Source organism: Alexandromys fortis, unplaced genomic scaffold (assembly GCF_014885135.2).
Source record: "Alexandromys fortis isolate MF-2015 unplaced genomic scaffold, M_Fortis_MF-2015_v1.1 scaffold_88, whole genome shotgun sequence".
In the NCBI taxonomy this organism is placed as follows: Eukaryota; Metazoa; Chordata; class Mammalia; order Rodentia; family Cricetidae; genus Alexandromys; species Alexandromys fortis.
The window spans coordinates 1,326,107-1,342,003 of NW_026067961.1; the positions used below are offsets into that span (position 1 = coordinate 1,326,107).

General features: G+C 53.7%; 2 protein-coding genes across 4 annotated transcripts; one reads left to right on the top strand and one right to left on the bottom strand.

Moving 5' to 3' along the window:
* The first annotated feature begins 138 nt into the window (after positions 1-138).
* Positions 139-10,718, top strand: Dffb (DNA fragmentation factor subunit beta). Of its 3 annotated transcripts, none has more exons than XM_050153205.1 (8): positions 139-326; positions 483-609; positions 2,200-2,388; positions 4,238-4,317; positions 6,650-6,820; positions 7,840-7,940; positions 8,749-8,911; positions 10,311-10,718. In XM_050153205.1, the coding sequence occupies exons 1-8, from the start codon at positions 204-206 to the stop codon at positions 10,470-10,472; spliced, it is 1,116 nt and encodes a 371-aa protein (XP_050009162.1). In that variant the 5' UTR covers positions 139-203; the 3' UTR covers positions 10,473-10,718. The 3 variants fall into 3 exon arrangements, with proteins under 3 accessions (XP_050009162.1, XP_050009164.1, XP_050009163.1); XM_050153207.1 differs by having other exon boundaries at positions 8,706-8,911; positions 10,311-10,454; XM_050153206.1 differs by lacking the exon at positions 8,749-8,911.
* Positions 10,694-15,673, bottom strand: CUNH1orf174 (chromosome unknown C1orf174 homolog). The gene is made up of 4 exons (XM_050153209.1): positions 15,532-15,673; positions 13,119-13,232; positions 11,738-12,202; positions 10,694-11,323 (listed from the first exon to the last, which is right to left on the bottom strand). The coding sequence occupies exons 1-4, from the start codon at positions 15,544-15,546 to the stop codon at positions 11,216-11,218; spliced, it is 702 nt and encodes a 233-aa protein (XP_050009166.1). The 5' UTR covers positions 15,547-15,673; the 3' UTR covers positions 10,694-11,215.
* Positions 15,674-15,897: the final 224 nt, after the last annotated feature.

The following is a 15,897-nucleotide window of genomic DNA, read 5'->3' on the forward strand; positions in this document are numbered from 1 at the left end:
CGTAGGCGCCTGCGCGCGCAGCTACGCCTCGCCGGTTCCGGCTGGGGAAAGGTCCTGCAGACGGACGTTTCGGGTCGCGCCTGCCAAGGAGTAGAGAAAAGCGTTCCGGGCGGCGCCTACGCGCCACAGTTCCGGGAGTGGCGAGGAGCGAGGGTCAGTCGTCGTCGTCCGGTACGTGCAGTGTCTGCTGCCGGAGTCCTGCCATGTGCGCGGTGCTCCGCCAACCCAAGAGCGTCAAGTTGCGAGCCCTACACAGCGAGTGCAAGTTCGGCATGGCGGCCCGGAGCTGCCAGGAGCTGCTGCACAAGGGTTGCGTCCGCTTCCAGGTGGGTCGGGGTGGCGGGGCGGGGACCCCGGCTACTACGTGCGCACGGTTTCCGTCCCCTTAGATGGACTTGGACGGGCGCTGGGCTCCTGCAGACAGGTGGCACCCTGAGCGGACTGCCTGTGGGCAGGACGAGCCTACTCTTCCTGTTCTCCAGCTCCCGGTGTCCGGTTCCCGGCTGTGCTTGTACGAAGATGGCACGGAGGTGACTGATGACTATTTCCCGAGGCTCCCCAATGACGCCGAACTCCTGCTGCTCACTGCTGGCCAGACCTGGCAGGGCTGTAAGTAGTAAAACTTTGGAGATGGGCGGAACCCACGCCGTTTAAGCCCAGGTCCAGGAGCCCAGGCACGAGCCTAGTAGATCAGGTCAGGGGCACTGAATGCCAAGAGTTTTTGCTGAAGAACTCTATTTCCAGTGTATTATTTATTTATTTGTTTGTTTGTTTGTTTATTTTCGTAACTGGAAAAGCAAGGGGGGAGGATTGGAGGAGCCTGGGGAAGGTTTTGCTGTGCTGTGCTGTGCTGTGCTGGGCAGGGCAGGCATGGCTCACTCATCCTTGCTCAGGGCCGTTCTCCAACGTGTGAATGTTGAAATGCTCTCAGGGATCGTAGTTTTTATTAAAGCTCTTCTAGGTAGGTGTGTGATGACAGCTCAGTGTGGCCTTAATCCGAATTTCCCCGGTGGCTAATGGGATTGGATATCATTCTGTGTTCTTATTTGCCACCTGCAGGCACTCCTTGGTGAAGCAGTCTTCATGTCTTTTGTGTTTTTTAATCGGATTTTTTAAGCTGTTGAAATACTTACCCCACCCTCAGCAAACCCTGGTTCTGGCTTCCATGTCACATAATGTGGTTTTCTTATATCCTCTGTTGGGTTCCCTTTCATTCTCTGTTTTGGAACCGAGCTCCAATCAGCTGAGCTAACCGGCCTTGCTCTTTTCATGCTCTGTAATAGAGCAAATGGTTCAGATTTGGGAGGGAAATGGAGGCCAAGGTTACATGTAGCTGAGGCTGGCCTTAAATTCACTCTGTAGCTAAGGCTGGCCTAAAGCTTTTGTTTCTCCTGCCTCCAACTACCAACTTCTGGCATTCCAGGCATGTGTCCCACACCCAGCTTAAAAATTTTTGACTTTGATGACATCCAGATTGTCATTTTCTTCGCTGTGCGTTTTCTTTTCTTTCCTTTATTAATATTACTAATTTACTTATTTTTGATGTTTCTTCATGTTCACTGTGCATTTTCACTGTCCAGGAATCTCTTGGTGAGTCCTGTCTTCCTGAGGTTTCCCCCTGCATTTTCTACATCTGTTGCTCTGCCCACAAGACCTTATTTCTTCAGCTTGTTGACACAGTGGATCTCACTGAGTTTTGAGTATGAAGCAGAGTTGGAGCCTCACTTGGCTGTGGTCTGTGCTTTTTAGTTGTCGCTGGATTCTGTTCGCTCCTGTTTAGTTAAGATCCTCAGGAGAATACACTTGGCATTCAGCACCTGCTAGGAAAGCCCGTTGTAGCTTGCTTCTTGTGGAAAGGGTCCCTGGGAAAGTCGGGAGAGGGACTGTGAGGCCTGGAAGTTGGGTCCTAAGGGAATGAGCAAAGGAGGTGACCAAGTGTGGAGGAAGAGAAAGCAGAAGAAGAGCAAGTGCACTATTCTAGGGCACTGCAATCCCATCACCTGGCAGGATGTGGCCAGAGGAATGGAATTGGCAGCGTCACCCTGTGGAGGATTCGAGTGTCAAGTGCCAAGGCAAGGGTTGGTGACACCAGAGTCTTGAGTCTTCACTTCTGGCTGTCTCTGGGCTTAGTGGACAGGAGCCTCCTCTTGGGACCAGAGCAACATGAATGTGTTTCTGTTTGTCTTGTGGTGGCGGCAGATGTGAGTGACATCACCCGCTTCCTCAGTGTGTTTAATGAGCAACATGCTGGTGTCATCCGGGCTGCGCAGCAACTGCTATCACATGAGCGGAACCCACTGAGGCAGAAGCTGCTGGCTGACCTTCTGCATCATGTCAACCAGAACATCACTGCTGAGACCCGGGAGCAGGACCCGTCCTGGTTTGAAGGTACGTGGACTGGGGTGACCATGTGGCCAGGATGTCTGGGACAGGCAGGGAAGGGCCTCTTTGGAGCAGAGGCTCGGGAGGATCTTTGTCCACTTCAGATCCTGATGCTTCCCAACCAAGGGTGACTGGCCTCTGGAGTGAGTGATAGCAAAAGGTGTCCATGAAAAGGCATCTGGCCAGGACTCCTGGGTGGGGGCAGTGTCCTGGGCAGCCTTGAAATAGCTTTCTTTCTTTTTTTCTTTTTTCCTTCCTTCCTTCCTTCCTTCCTTCCTTCCTTCCTTCCTTTTAAATCATTCTTCCAAAAGCCATGGCAAAATGCATGGAATGTGGAGTTTATCATCTTACCATTTGAGAGAGAGAGAGAGAGAGAGAGAGAGAGAGAGAGAGAGAGAGCGCGAGCGTGTGTGCGTGTCTGTGTGTCAGAAGACCACCCTGGGTGTCATCCTCAGGAATACTATTCATCTCCCTTGAGATAGGGTCTCATTGGCTAGAGCTAGGCTGGGCTGACTGGCCAGCACACTTCAGAAATCTCTCCTATATGATTCATATCCTCCCTAGGTCACTTAAGGTACCTGGTTCCATGCAAATGCTGGGAAAGTAGTTGTCATCTGGTCCCTTTAAGGAATAATGACAAGAAAAACCAGTCTATAGGGTTCTGGGAGATGGATCAGTGGGCATTGCTTGCTGCTTGAGCTTGGGGACTTGAGTTCAGATCCCCAGCATCCATGTAAAATCCAGGTGTGGTGGCATATGTCAGGCAGAGTCAGGCAGATCCTTGGGGTTCACTGGTCAGCCAATATATCCCAAACAGTGAGCTCCATGTTTAGTGAGGGTGGAGAGTGACAGAGGAAGACACTCAGTGGTGACCTCTGCTCTTAACGTGTGTGCATGGGTGAGTGCACCTGCACAGATGTACACACACATGTGCACATTCATGTACACCACATGCACACATGCACAGAATTAAAATTCTAGAAAACAGGAAACAATCTACATGCTTATTCAGATATAAATTTTTAAAATGATTTGTTTATTAGTTTTGGTTTGTTGAGACAGGGTTTCTCTGTGTAGCCCTGACTGTCCTGGAACTCACTTGTAGACCAGGCTGGCCTCGAACGCAGAGTTCCATCTGCCTCTGCCTCCCGAGTGCTGGGATTAAAGGTGTGCACCTGCCCGGATGTGAGATTTTTAAAGGGTTAATGTCTGTGGTTGGGTGAATCTACTGTAGAGTAGGCTGGGCTGCAGAGTTAGTGGCACTCCACATATCCAAGCCCCTTCACCCTGTCCTGCAGTCGGCACTGGCGTTTGCTGTCAGAGCCCATGCTCTGTGGGTCTGCAGCCCAAGCCCTCTCATGCTCGTTTCGAGCTCTATGAACAGAACCCCTCCCCAGCTCCTCCTTCACGTGGTATCTTGTGTGGGTGGAATCATACGGGGTTTGTCCCACAGCTCCTCTCGTCAGCATGCTGCCCTTTATGTTCGCCTGGGTGACCAGCGTCCTTCCCTTTTAATAGTGTCCAATCGTACGGATGGAGCACACTTTTGGCCCTCTCCTCTGCTGCTGACTACTTGGGTTGTTAAGTCCAGATTGAGGTGTCCTTGAGTAGTTGAAATTTCTTGAGGGTTTGAGGGCCAGCCAAGAAGAAACCTCTTAGCAGTGTTTGAGGTGCCTCAAAACCAGATCCCCCAACTAGAGAACACGCACCCTGCCGTCAGGCATCTCTGCGGCTGATGCAGTCCCTGATACACCTCCCTCTGCTCCTTTCTTGTCTGCTTGGCTCCTGAGCCACTTAGGACACAAACCAAGAGGTCGTGGTCTGCCTGTAGATCCCAGAGTCATCTTTCTTGTAGGTTTGGAGTCTCGATTCAGGAATAAGTCTGGCTACCTGAGATATAGCTGTGAGAGCAGGATCCGGGGCTACCTGAGAGAGGTAAGGCCATGCTCAGATCACGCTGAGGGAGGATGGTGCAGTTGGTGGGGTTGCCACTCCACTGCTGATGCACGTCTGCAAGGTTGCCTGTGAGGCTTGTGTACCTCAGAGGAGCAAGAGCTTCCTGTCTCCTGCATCTGAGCTCTTCTGTACTTTAGCCTCTGACCCCGTCATCTAGCAGGTATTAGAACCTTTCTGGGCCATGTCCTTTAGATAGGGTCAGAGGCCTCAGCCTCAGCTCTTTGCCAAGGATGCTGTTACGTAGAACAGCACCAGCTGGCGTCTTATGCAGCAGGCAGGTCTGTTCTGATGAGCTTCATTCCGTTATGGAGAGGTTTTTCTGCATCTCCTCCATTGCTCTGATGATACCCTCACGATCGGGTGGTTGTTTCCCCCCAACACTTGTATTTATTTATTCTCTGGACGCTTGGCAGTCCTCTGACCTTGGAAAAGTGGAACACAGGACCAAAGACACTTTTGCTTGGGGTGCTTTGTAGATAGGCTGTGAGCAACTGACTATTGGGTCTCAGCTCTGGTCTTCTCTGGGAGGGGCTGCCAGCGGCTCCACTGCACCTAGCCTGAACTCCAGGAGGAGGCTGTCCTTGGTGTCCTGATACCCTGGCTTCCTTTCATGAAGACACGAATGCCAGTGAGGTGCAGAGTGGAAGGAAGACCCTCTGTGGTGGATGGGACCTGCCCATACCGAGAGCATGAGGTGCCCCTCATTTCGCCAGGTGAGCCTTCTGTGCCTCTCTGCACTGGGCTCCACGTGACTGCCTTCACTCAGAAAGGATGAGCAGTGGATGGGTGGTTTGGGGACAGCAACTTGTTTTGGGGACCTTCTTCTCCCTGCTCTCCTTGGGGTAACTTGGGTAACCGCCCAGCAGTTGGCTAGTGGCACAGACCTGGGGCTTCTCCATCTGTCTGTCTTTACAGCATCCTCTTCAGCACCCAGAACATGGATCTGTCAGTGTCTGTCACCAAGATTCCAGTTCACTAACCAGAACTAACCCAGCATCTGCTTGGGTTCCTACCCCTGAGCTTCTTGGTTAAAAGTAGATCCTAAGGCTGCCTTCTTCCTCCGTGCACACCCTCCTCCGAAATCTTCTTATCTCATGGCGTAGCTCGAGCTGGCTGTCTATGGGGAAAACCTGACAGAGCCCCTTGCTGGTTGAAGCCACCCTCCCTTCCTGACCAGGCCTGGAACCTGACTGCCCTGACTGTTCTCTTGTCGCCATGGATACTGCCTGCCTGCCCCGGCCCCGCTGGGCTCAGAATCTCCACTGGGCATGCTCCTAGGACTTCCTTCTCAGGCTGCTGCGGCACTGCCTGTACTCACCTACCTGTTAGCCGCCCTCCACACGGGAGTGAGATCCGCAAGGGCAGTGTGGTGGGCAGTGGGCACAGTGGTGCTCCATGCCTGACTGCTCTGCCCAGGTTTCTTCTAGGTGGCAGTAACAACCCCAGGCAGACGGGAAGGCTGATAGAATTCACAGCTCGAGTTTGCAGAAACAAAGCTAGGCGTGGGTCCCCCTTCACCCTGCATGGCCAGGCAGCTGGAAGGGCAGGCATGGGTTCCCCTTCACTCTGCACTTTCTTTGTTTTTAAACCTTTCCCTTTCCCCTCTCTCTCACGCAGTGGGGTCAGCTTGGCCTTTGCTGCTCATTTGCATGTCAGGCTCCACATTGATTGGCAGGTAGAAAGTGCTGCAGGAGCCCTTACATGGCTGTGCGCTGTCCCCATACTCCCCATATCTACCTCAACCCGCTCAGTGTGTCACAGCTGCCGATGTGTGGTGTCCAGTGTTTTGTACTTCATGTGGCCTTCCTTGGTGATTGTCCCCACATGACCTACATCGCTGGTGCCCTGACTGATCCTAGTACTGACCCTCTGGCTGCATGGACGGGGGCCCCCTTGTTGGTGCTGCTCGCCTTATCACAGAGGGAATGCTCCTCCTGCTGACCATGGGATCTTAATTCACTCCCTCCCCCCCTCCCCACCCTCACCATGAGATCTTGCTCTGTAGAGCAGGCTGGCCTTTGGATCCTCCCGCCTCAGCCTCCCAAGTGCTAGGATTACAGATGTGAACCTCTCTGCCTTGTTTCATTCTCCCAGCCTGATGGGAGCATTGTTGATTCCACTTCACGGCCCCCCGAATGGCCATGATATGATAGCTGAGCAGTGGTCAGACACTCTGACTGTAGAACTAGGCGTAGGCTGGCTGCTGACAGCTGATGCGTGGCGTAGGTTGGTGATTGAAGGCAGGCTTTTGGGCACGGGCAGGCCACAGGCAGGCCACGGGCTCAGCAATGCCTCTGGCTCACTCTCACAGGTGAGTGCTCACACCTCTGCGGTGGATGCAGCGGCGCGAGAAGAATTCGAGCGGGTCCTCAGCTCCATGTGCCAGAAGCTCAAATCCCAGAAGTACAATGGCAGCTACTTTGACCGAGGTGCAGAGGCCAGTGAGCGGCTCTGTACTCCAGAAGGCTGGTTCTCCTGCCAGGTGAGCTCTGTGCCCTTCATTCTGGGGTCACTGCCTCCTGGGGGTGAGAGGTGGGTAGGACATTCAGCAGCTGGCCTAAGAGTAGGTGCTGGTAGCCCTCAAGTTCAAAGTGTGGGAGGAGGCAGGGATGGTGGCGTGCAATTGTTGGGGTGTACAATTGTTAGTATATGGCACCGTAGTCATGAAGGAACATGTTGGGAATAACAGGTCTGCTCCTGTGTGGATCTGTAGAGGCACCTAGCGAAGGATGATTCTCTAGTATCAGAGACAGAAATGCCTTCATCTTTTGAAAACTCAGAATATTAAGATTGGGGCAATGGAATGTTAGGGGCAGGTAGAATTCCAAAGACAGCATTTTTTAATATTAGGCTTAGTTTTTTGAATATGAGTGTTTTGCCTGTGTATATGTCTGTGCCCATGTGTGCTTGGTGCCTGTGGAGACCAGAAGAGGTTGTCAAATCCCCTGGAACTGAGGTTACAGATGGGTGTGAGCCACATATGGGTGCTGGAATCAAACCTTGGTCCTCTAGAAGAACAGGCAGGAACCTCTGAATCGTCTCTCCACCCGACAAAGAGAGAATTTTCAATCTCCAATGAACAGCAAACACTTTTGTTTTTTTAAAATGAGGTCTTAATATGTAGTTGAGGCTAGACTTAAGGTCACTATGTAGCTAAGGCTGACTTAATATTTATTTCCTTTTATGTATATGTGTGTAGTGTTTGTGTGGGAGTGTGCACATGCCACGGCATGGGTGTGGTCAGAGGACAGACCACACCTGGCTTTTAAGTGACTTCAGGATCCAAACGTGGTTCTCAGGCTTGCGTGGAAAGTGTTCTTCCTGCTGAGCCATACCCCTGGCCTTAATCTCTGCCTCTTAGTGCTGGGGATCACTGCCTGGTTCAAATGTTGGTTCGTGGATTCAACGCCTTGTGGGGCCTGCTCCTTCGCAAGCTTGTTGGCTTGGAGGACAGTAACGTACCTCCCTCTGCCTTTCCAACCCCTGCCTTGGTCCCTGCAGGGCCCCTTTGACCTGGAGAGCTGTCTTTCCAAACACTCCATCAACCCCTATGGCAACAGGGAGAGCCGGATCCTCTTCAGCACCTGGAACCTGGATCATATGTGAGTGTCTGTCACTGAGATTCCAGTTCACTAACCAGAACTAACCCAGCATCTGCTCAGGCAGCTCAGGTCTGGTCCATTACACCTGTGTGCTTCAGGCCCAGGGACAAACCCCAAGCGCTTATGGAAGGAGCATCTGGAGCGATGCTCCTGACCTTCCAGCTGTCAGTGCCCAGTGCTAAACTGTCCCGCCCCCTCCCACCCCCATCTGTGGGTGGATCTGGTGGCCTGGCTCCTCGTGGCCCAATGGTGGATTCTAAGAGATTGGGTTCTCTGTGTTTGAACCAGGAGTCTGCTTTTGGGCTGTGTTGTGGGAGGTCAGGGCCAGTAGGATGGTATTGCAGCTGGGCAAGCTGAAGCCACTCCTAACCAGGGCAGGGTAGGACATATTCTTACAGCTCTTGATTGTAACTACCCTTGACCTTGCTTTGTGAAGGCAAAGTGCTCCAAGTGTCCACAAATGGCTACCTGACTCTTGGAGTCAAAACTATGAAACATATATAAAGAGTGAGTTTTATTTGAGGGCCCCGTTATCTCAGTACTCAGTGCCCCTGCCGTTTCCACGGAAAACCACTCTCCTGAAACGTGCCCCGTTAGTGCCTGTTGTACACCTGTGCCAGCAAGTGTGGACTTCCGTGCCTGTGCCGCGCTGTCCACACAACTCAGTGCACAGCAGACTCCTTCACCGTTTGCAGACTAGCCCACATTTGTTCCCTCCTGGGCATTTAGGCCGTTACCTAACCCTGGGATGAAACTGTCTCCCAGTTCCATCCCTGTCCGTCTGATCTGTGGACCGGCTGCAATGCAGATTTGGACCCCACCCAGCATCAAGAGGGCGTCCGGGGGTCTGGTGTGGACTCTCCATGAGAAAGAGTGCCCTGGCTCTGACCTCCAGGCTCCTTGGGAAATGGATACTGGTGTTCCCCTTCGAGTATCTCCAGCCTTCTCTGAATGTTCCAGCTCACGTGCTTGCAAGTTGCTCCATGTCCTCGCCACCAGTGTCACTGTGCCTCTTTGCTTTTCCCTGACTGAGGAGAGCACCCACTCTGCAGCTTCTGTGTTTCCTGGCTCCTGGGAAGGCTGAGGCCTCTTTGCCATTCATGGCTTTCTTTCATGTTGCTTCCTTTTGCTCATTGTTTACTTTTTGTCCCGGGCACTGATTCTTTCCTGGCTGTCTGTGAGAGACATTGTTGCTATAGTTTTGCCACATTTCTGATGTCTTTTATAACAACCTGATGGGGTGGCCTTGGCGAGCCCTTGGAGACTGGGCCCCTTTCTTAGGGTCTGAGGCACTGTTGTCAGGATCCTGACTGCAGGCCCAGAGCCTGCACAGATCCTGCCATTCCTCCTGCAGGTGCAGGGGCCTCTTGTTTGCTCCCCATTGCCTGCAGCTGCGTTTGCCCTATGTTTAACTGCAGGGTGTTTTGCTTTTTATTTTTATTCCTACTTTGCACTCCTCTTAGGGTTTCTCCTTGTTTTCTAGTTTCTCTCTTTTAACAAATGCTGAAGTCTGCGTGTCTCCGGCTGCACCCGACCTTAGTGTTTTGGGGTCAGTGTGATTGTTCTGACGTGTGAGCCTTTGGCAGGTCTCGGAGTCCTAGGGCTGTTCCCTCATTCTGCTCTGATACCTGAAGGTTGCGACTCTGCTCTTTGCCTCACACTCCCCCGACTCGGTTTCTGTTGCCATCAAAGAGGAGGTATCTAGTTGGCACATTAATTGCCTTTTGTCCTGCACGGGTCCCTCCTCCTAGTGGCTGCTCAGCATGAATAAGTGTGACTGGGTTCGTCTCGTTTTCTGTTTGCTGTACCTGTTGTCCTGGTCTCACTGTGTAGCCTGGACCCGCCTGTTACTCTTGCGGGGCTGTGTTTTGAGTGCTGTCCTGCCTGGCTGTAAGCCTGCACGGATGCTTGTTTTCATCTCAATACCCACTTAGGCCGTCCGCTTCCCTGCTCCTGCTAAGGGCTGGTGAATGAGTGACCCTCATGCTTCTTAAGGAGGGCCTGGGGGTGAACTCCCTCCTAGAACGTCTACCACTGAGCGAGTGCAGGGTGACTGTCTCACACTGGGTGTGGGATCACAGGCATCTAGGTCCCTTCTCTCCCTGGTGGAGGCTGATCGCATTGATCCCTGGTGCCTGCTCATGGGAGCTGCTGCCAGTCAGCATTCTGCCTTTTCAGTGAAGACTGGTTCGTCCCCCTTACCTGAAAGGGATACACAGTGAAAATGACTCCAGCTTGTGTCAAGTTGACCGAAATCTAAGCAGCACAGCAGGGATGTGTGCTATGAGTGTCTGTGGCTGCTGGGAAGGGCACAGCACCCTGCGGTGCGTGGCACTGACAGCAGATGGGCTGTCTTCCCTGACTTGGCAGAATAGAGAAGAAGCGCACCGTGGTGCCCACGCTGGCGAAAGCAGTCCAGGATGGGAGGGAGGTGAACTGGGAGTACTTCTACAGCCTGCTCTTCACGGCCAAGAACCTGAAGCTGGTGCACATCGCCTGCCACAAGAAGACTACGCACAAGCTGCAGTGTGACCCTAGTAAGATCTACCGGCCCCAGGCAGGATCCAAGAAGAAGCGGCCTGCTCGCAAGCGCCCGCCGGTGACACACGCCAGGCCCTCTGAGGTGATGCAGTGGTGATGGGGCTATTACCCTTACATTTTGTCACTCTAGAAGCCCAGCCTGAGTTTTCTTTTTAAAAGCAAGTATATTTTATATGTTTTAAAATGTTTAAAATTTTTTACATTTGCCATACATAAAATAAAGATTTTTCCAAAATAGACGTGTCTAAAAAGTGTGCATGTATCGAGAAAGGTGGGGCCAAGGGCACAATAACAGCAGCCGGTGACGGAACCATTGTCCTCTTCACAGCCGTGCGCAGCAGTGCCTCAGGACAGCGCGGTGGAGCTTTCTGAGGACCCGCTGCCTGTCTTACAGTCATGGATGCACACTGTTCACAATGTGTGGTCTTCCATGTTTCTGAGGGCTGTCCTTTTCAAGTACCCGGGACATGTAAAGTCACCGCTGGCTGCCAGGACTGGGCTCTCTGAAGTTTGACATTTGTATGTGTGTGTGTGTGCCCGAGTTCACATTAGTGTACCACGTGCATGCAGGATTGGATACCCGCAAGAGGAACCCTCCCGTAGGGGCGGGTGTTGGCGCTGGTGACCTTGTGTCAATTCTGTGTTCAACTGACAGTGTGTTCTCTTGGAGACGCCATCCATAGATTCTCAGACTCGCTGCGCCGTCTGCTGAACACGACAGGGGAAGACCCACACTACATCTCGGCGTCGTCCTCATCCTCGTCCTCTTTGGCTCTGAAATGCATTTTTCTGAACTCTCGTCTGCTCATGGAAGGACAAGATGAAGAGGCTGGTGGCAGATCCTTAGAGGGAAGAAAACATGACTTCAGTCTTGAGTGGCACTGCCTGGGCACCAGATCCAAACCTGACCACGGTCTGCTCTAGGCCCTTGGTAAGAAGGATGCTATCCTACAGTCTAGGGGCAGCAACAGAAACATGGCTGCATGCTCACAAAACCACAGCTCTGACTTCCTAACCTGTTCACTGTCCAAGATACACCCAGGGGGCTGGAGCCAGGAGCCCTGCCTTCCAGCCTGTAAGCCCGAGAGTGGGGCGCTGCAGGGGAGAAGCCTCCCACTTACACAGACCTCATTTTCTTTTTCTCAGTTATGTTTACCTCTGAGTTGTGGCCTATGGATACACAGGAACCTGGGAGCCCATGATGGCAGCTGCAGTTTGCTGCCCTCACTGCAGGAGAGACAGGAGGCAGCACTTACCTGCATAAGCTCAACATTCCCGAAGAAGCGACTCACAGGCATGGGCTGGTTGCTGTCATCATCTAGAAAGACGCTGCTGTCCATCTGGAGCACAGGTGCCTGCACCTCCTCTGTCCTGGGCACTGGCTCGGCCTGTCTGGCAGAACTGCCATCAGGTTCCTGGGCTGCAGCCACCCTGCCGGGTTCTGGTGTGGGCAGGCCACCTTCAGTCTTTGCTGAGGGTTCCTCACTCACAGGCTGGCAGCAGCCCTGGGGAGGCTCTCTACTCTCCGGTGCAGGGACAGCCGTCTTAGCGCTGGCCTCTGCAAACTCATTGTCACAAGAGGCCTCGGGGGCCACTTTTGGCAAAGAAGAAACGTCACTTTTATGGTCAGCTTTCTGTAGTTCTGCCTTTACAAGGTGACCTTTGTCATACTTGAACTTTTTGGAAGTACGTCTGTCTGTAGTCTTGTGTGACGAGGAAGCCTGCCAGGAAAGAAAAATGTAAGAGAAAACCAGACCTATCTGGCAAAGGCACTGGGTTCAGCGCCAGAGCCCCCTCTGTCCTGCTGCTAAGGGGCAGAACAGACTGGAGGCCAAGGGAGACTCCACAGCACTGCTCCAACAAGCTTTCCCAGGGCTGTTTTCTAAAGTACATGCTTGCCTGCTGTAAAGTCCTAGTAGGGATGTGCAAGACGGCTTAGAGAATAAAGGTGCCTGCTGCCAAGATCACATCCTCGAACCCACATGACAGAAGGAGAATCTCCCATTGCAAGTTGTCCTCTGGCCTCCACATAATGCACCGTGACATGTGTGCCTCACCCCCAAATAAATAAAAATGTAATTCTAAAATATATAAAAGAAACCAGTTTCCATCTCCCCACTCGGAGCAAGCTCCCGGCTCTTTTGCCTGGACACTGCACACCAGCAGACACTCAGGCTGGCTGCAGCAAGGTGTCAGCATGCTGTCCTGAGTGGTGCTGAGTGGTGCTGTGCCAGACACAGAGGCCGGTCCCAGCCCCAGCTGCGACGGTGTGGGGGTCAATCCCTTGCCTGGGGCAGCTGCACTGTGGTGTGTCCCTCCTTGCTCCACTCTAGGGGTGAAGCAGTGACAGACTCACATGGCTGCACAGGCCACCTTCAAAGCGGCACTATGCGGAAAGCTGTCTGTCTGGATTGCTAGCACACTTCCATCCACGCACGAGCATAGTGCACAAAAGCAAACTCAGCTGTGTTGCAACGTGCACCCCTCTGACTGCAGTGACAACATGTACAGGACCTCTGAAATGTCTCCCAGTCTACACACAGCAGCAACAGCTCATATTTCACACAACACATCTCGGGGTGACTACTGTAGAAGGGACGGAGCCAAGGCCTCGGTGTCCTTGGTAACGAAGCTCACCAGACATGCTGTCTTGACAGATGTGGAGCTGGCAATGCCCTCGGCAGAGGCCGACCTGGCTGGAGAGTGGCTTCGGGCCTGAAGGCGCGCTGAGGATCGCACTCCACCTGTGAGCTGGACAAGAGTGACGCTCAGAGAGCGGGCTATGGCACACCAGCCGAGCTGCGGCTTCTCAGCTCCGAGCCTGAGCGTTTCTGCCCACACTCCCTCACCTACAGGCAAAGACTGCTTCGGCCTAAGGTGGTCCAGCCCAACTGTCTAGGTTTAGACACAGGGTCCAGGGCCAGAGAGATGGCTCAATGGGAAAGGGGGCTTGCCACCAGAATAGCGGACCTGAGTTCAATCCTAAGGACCCAAGTAGTGGAAGGAAAGAACCAACTTCTGGAAGTTGTCTTCTGGCCTCCACCCGTGCTGTGGCACATGCCCCCCCTCAACGCGCGCACGCGCGCGCACGCGCGCGCACACACACACACACACACACACACACACACAATTTAAAACAAAAGATGCAAGGCTGGCTGCCCACTTGTCCACTGTGGAGGCTCAGGACCATCAGTCCCCCTGGCAAAAGCAAGATGAGTCAGAAACCCCAGTTCCTGCACTCATCTCTGTCCACCCCTTCAGCAGTCCCCATCCTACGGACCAGAGCACATAGCTCCTGCTCCACGTAGTGTTTATTTTATTATTATTATTTTTTATTCTGGGGTGGCATCCAGGGCCTACTGTGTGCTTGGCAGAATCTGTACCTTGTGCTATAGCTCCAGCCAGGACCTTGCACCCCTGAACCTGCTGCTGTTCCCCAAGTGCTTGGCTTACAGATGTGAGCTGCTACGTTTGGTTTATGTGGGACGGGGATCAAGTTGCGCTAGGTAAGCGTTCGCCCAGCTGTGCCACACTCCCAGCTCCACCCCTTCAAAACATTTTCTTGAGAAAGGTTCATCCAATTACTCTGACAGGTCTTGAACGCAAGCTCCATCCGTCTGCTCTAGCTGTTTGAGTGCTGGAGTCACAGCCTCCGCCACCACACACAACTGTCTCTCACATCAGCCTATTGCCGCAGCTGGCCTAGAAATTCCTGGCCTTAAATCAAAAAGTACTCGAAGAAATAATGGCTGAAAAGATCCTTTGTTTACTGAAAGCAGAAATCCATACATGGAGGAATCTTAAACTCAACTTCAAGGTGACAGGCCACCTCTGTGACAAAAGAGGAGAGGAGGATAAACCACCGACAGGACCACCCCGTAAGAGTGCTAATCTCGGAAAGACTGGTAAGAAGCCAGCCCCTTACTCAGCAGAAACAGTGGGAGCCACACTGAGTGCACTTGGTACACTCAAAACAAAATGCCAGCTAAGAAAATCCGCACCAGGAAACCTGTCCTGTAAAATGAAGGCACGGATAAAGAAATTCCCTGATGCCAACTGAGGACAGCTGCTTTAGAACAGCTGGGAGCGCTGGCTGAAGCTAATGACCCCAGCAGGGGCCCAAACACACACAGGGGCACCCCGCCCCAAGGGAAGTCCGTGTACAGGATACTTTAGACACACTTCTCTCGGGTAAATGAGGCAACCTGGTCATGACATGCAAGCAATAACAAAGGGGTGGATATGAGGGCGCCTTGCTGGCCCAGGCCAGTGGCTCCTGTGGAAAATGGGAAAGTCACGATTGCAGGGCTGGACTGTCACTAGATGGCAAACAAAATATCACAAAACGTGGGGAGCGACCCAGGCGAGTGAGGCCGCTCTGTATCTCACTGGCACGGAGGCAGCTCAGCTCTGCAAACCCTCACACGAGGGAGGAAGCAGCACAGCGAAAAACTGCTAAATTCAAACCTCAACGCCTGTGCAAGCAAAGCGGGGGGGGGGGGGGGGGGACAGCAGCTGACATGGCACACAGCTGCCTATCAGCGACACTACAGGCAGCCGCCTATACAGTTCAGCCTATGTCAGCGGGATTCTGGCCACCTGGAGACGGAGGGCACACTTCAGGCTAAAGGACACGGTCCCCGCCGTGCAAGCCCTGCCGGGTCAGAGTCCCTCTGCAGGGGGGGGGGGGGTGAGGCCCAGCTACCCTCCCCACTGTCACACTGCTGGTCCTCTGCCCCGAAAACGTGACGCAGGGGTCTGGCTGAGGCCGGCTGCCCCGTGCGTGCCCGGGTCTGTGCAGCGTGGCCGGGACAGGACGCCAGGGCAGGGAGCCGCACTGTCAGGGGCCCCACTCGGTCCCAGCGCCAGCCCTGAGTCCTGCAGCCCCGAGCCCGGAGGAGGCCGTGCAGGAGCCGCACTCCCGGGGCGGGGCTGGAGGGGATCCGAGGCGGCCGGGCCGAGCAGCCGCCGCCGGCCGAGTCAAGCGAGGCGCCCGCCCCTCCTCGGCTCCCCAGACTGCGGCTCGCGTCCTGCCCGCCCGGCCGCTCACCTTCCGGCTCCTCATGAGTGAGCGCCCCGGACCCAACGCTCCGCCGCCGTCTCAATCGTGCGCCCGCCAACGCCGCCAACGTCGCGTCTGACGTCACCGCCGTACGGCCAATCCCGGAGCGGCGTCTCCAGATCACGTGCAGTGGTCCTTCCAGCAACCAGGTTGAATTTGTAGCTGGGTCTCACACTGGCAGGTGATAATGGTTGAAAGTTAAGAACTTTCTCTGGGTGCTCTGCTCCTATTAAGCTTATCATGGTTGGCTGAGTCCTACAGTGAGGCCTCAGACAGGTGGCCCAGGCCTAGCTCTGCCAGCTGCGGGTCCTGGCTTCATTGTGGGCCTCAGCAAGAGCCTAGCGGTTAGATGCA

Coding starts and splice junctions, on each gene's coding strand:
- CUNH1orf174 (XM_050153209.1), bottom strand. Junction 12,203..13,118: donor CTGTCAAGACAGCATGTCTG/GTGAGCTTCGTT, acceptor CTTTCCTGGCAG/GCTTCCTCGTCACACAAGAC. Junction 11,324..11,737: donor GGAATGTTGAGCTTATGCAG/GTAAGTGCTGCC, acceptor CTTCCCTCTAAG/GATCTGCCACCAGCCTCTTC.
- Dffb (XM_050153205.1), top strand. CDS start 204: ATGTGCGCGGTGCTCCGCCAACCCAAGAGCGTCAAGTTGCGAGCCCTA. Junction 2,389..4,237: donor GGACCCGTCCTGGTTTGAAG/GTACGTGGACTG, acceptor TCTTTCTTGTAG/GTTTGGAGTCTCGATTCAGG. Junction 4,318..6,649: donor TCCGGGGCTACCTGAGAGAG/GTAAGGCCATGC, acceptor TCACTCTCACAG/GTGAGTGCTCACACCTCTGC.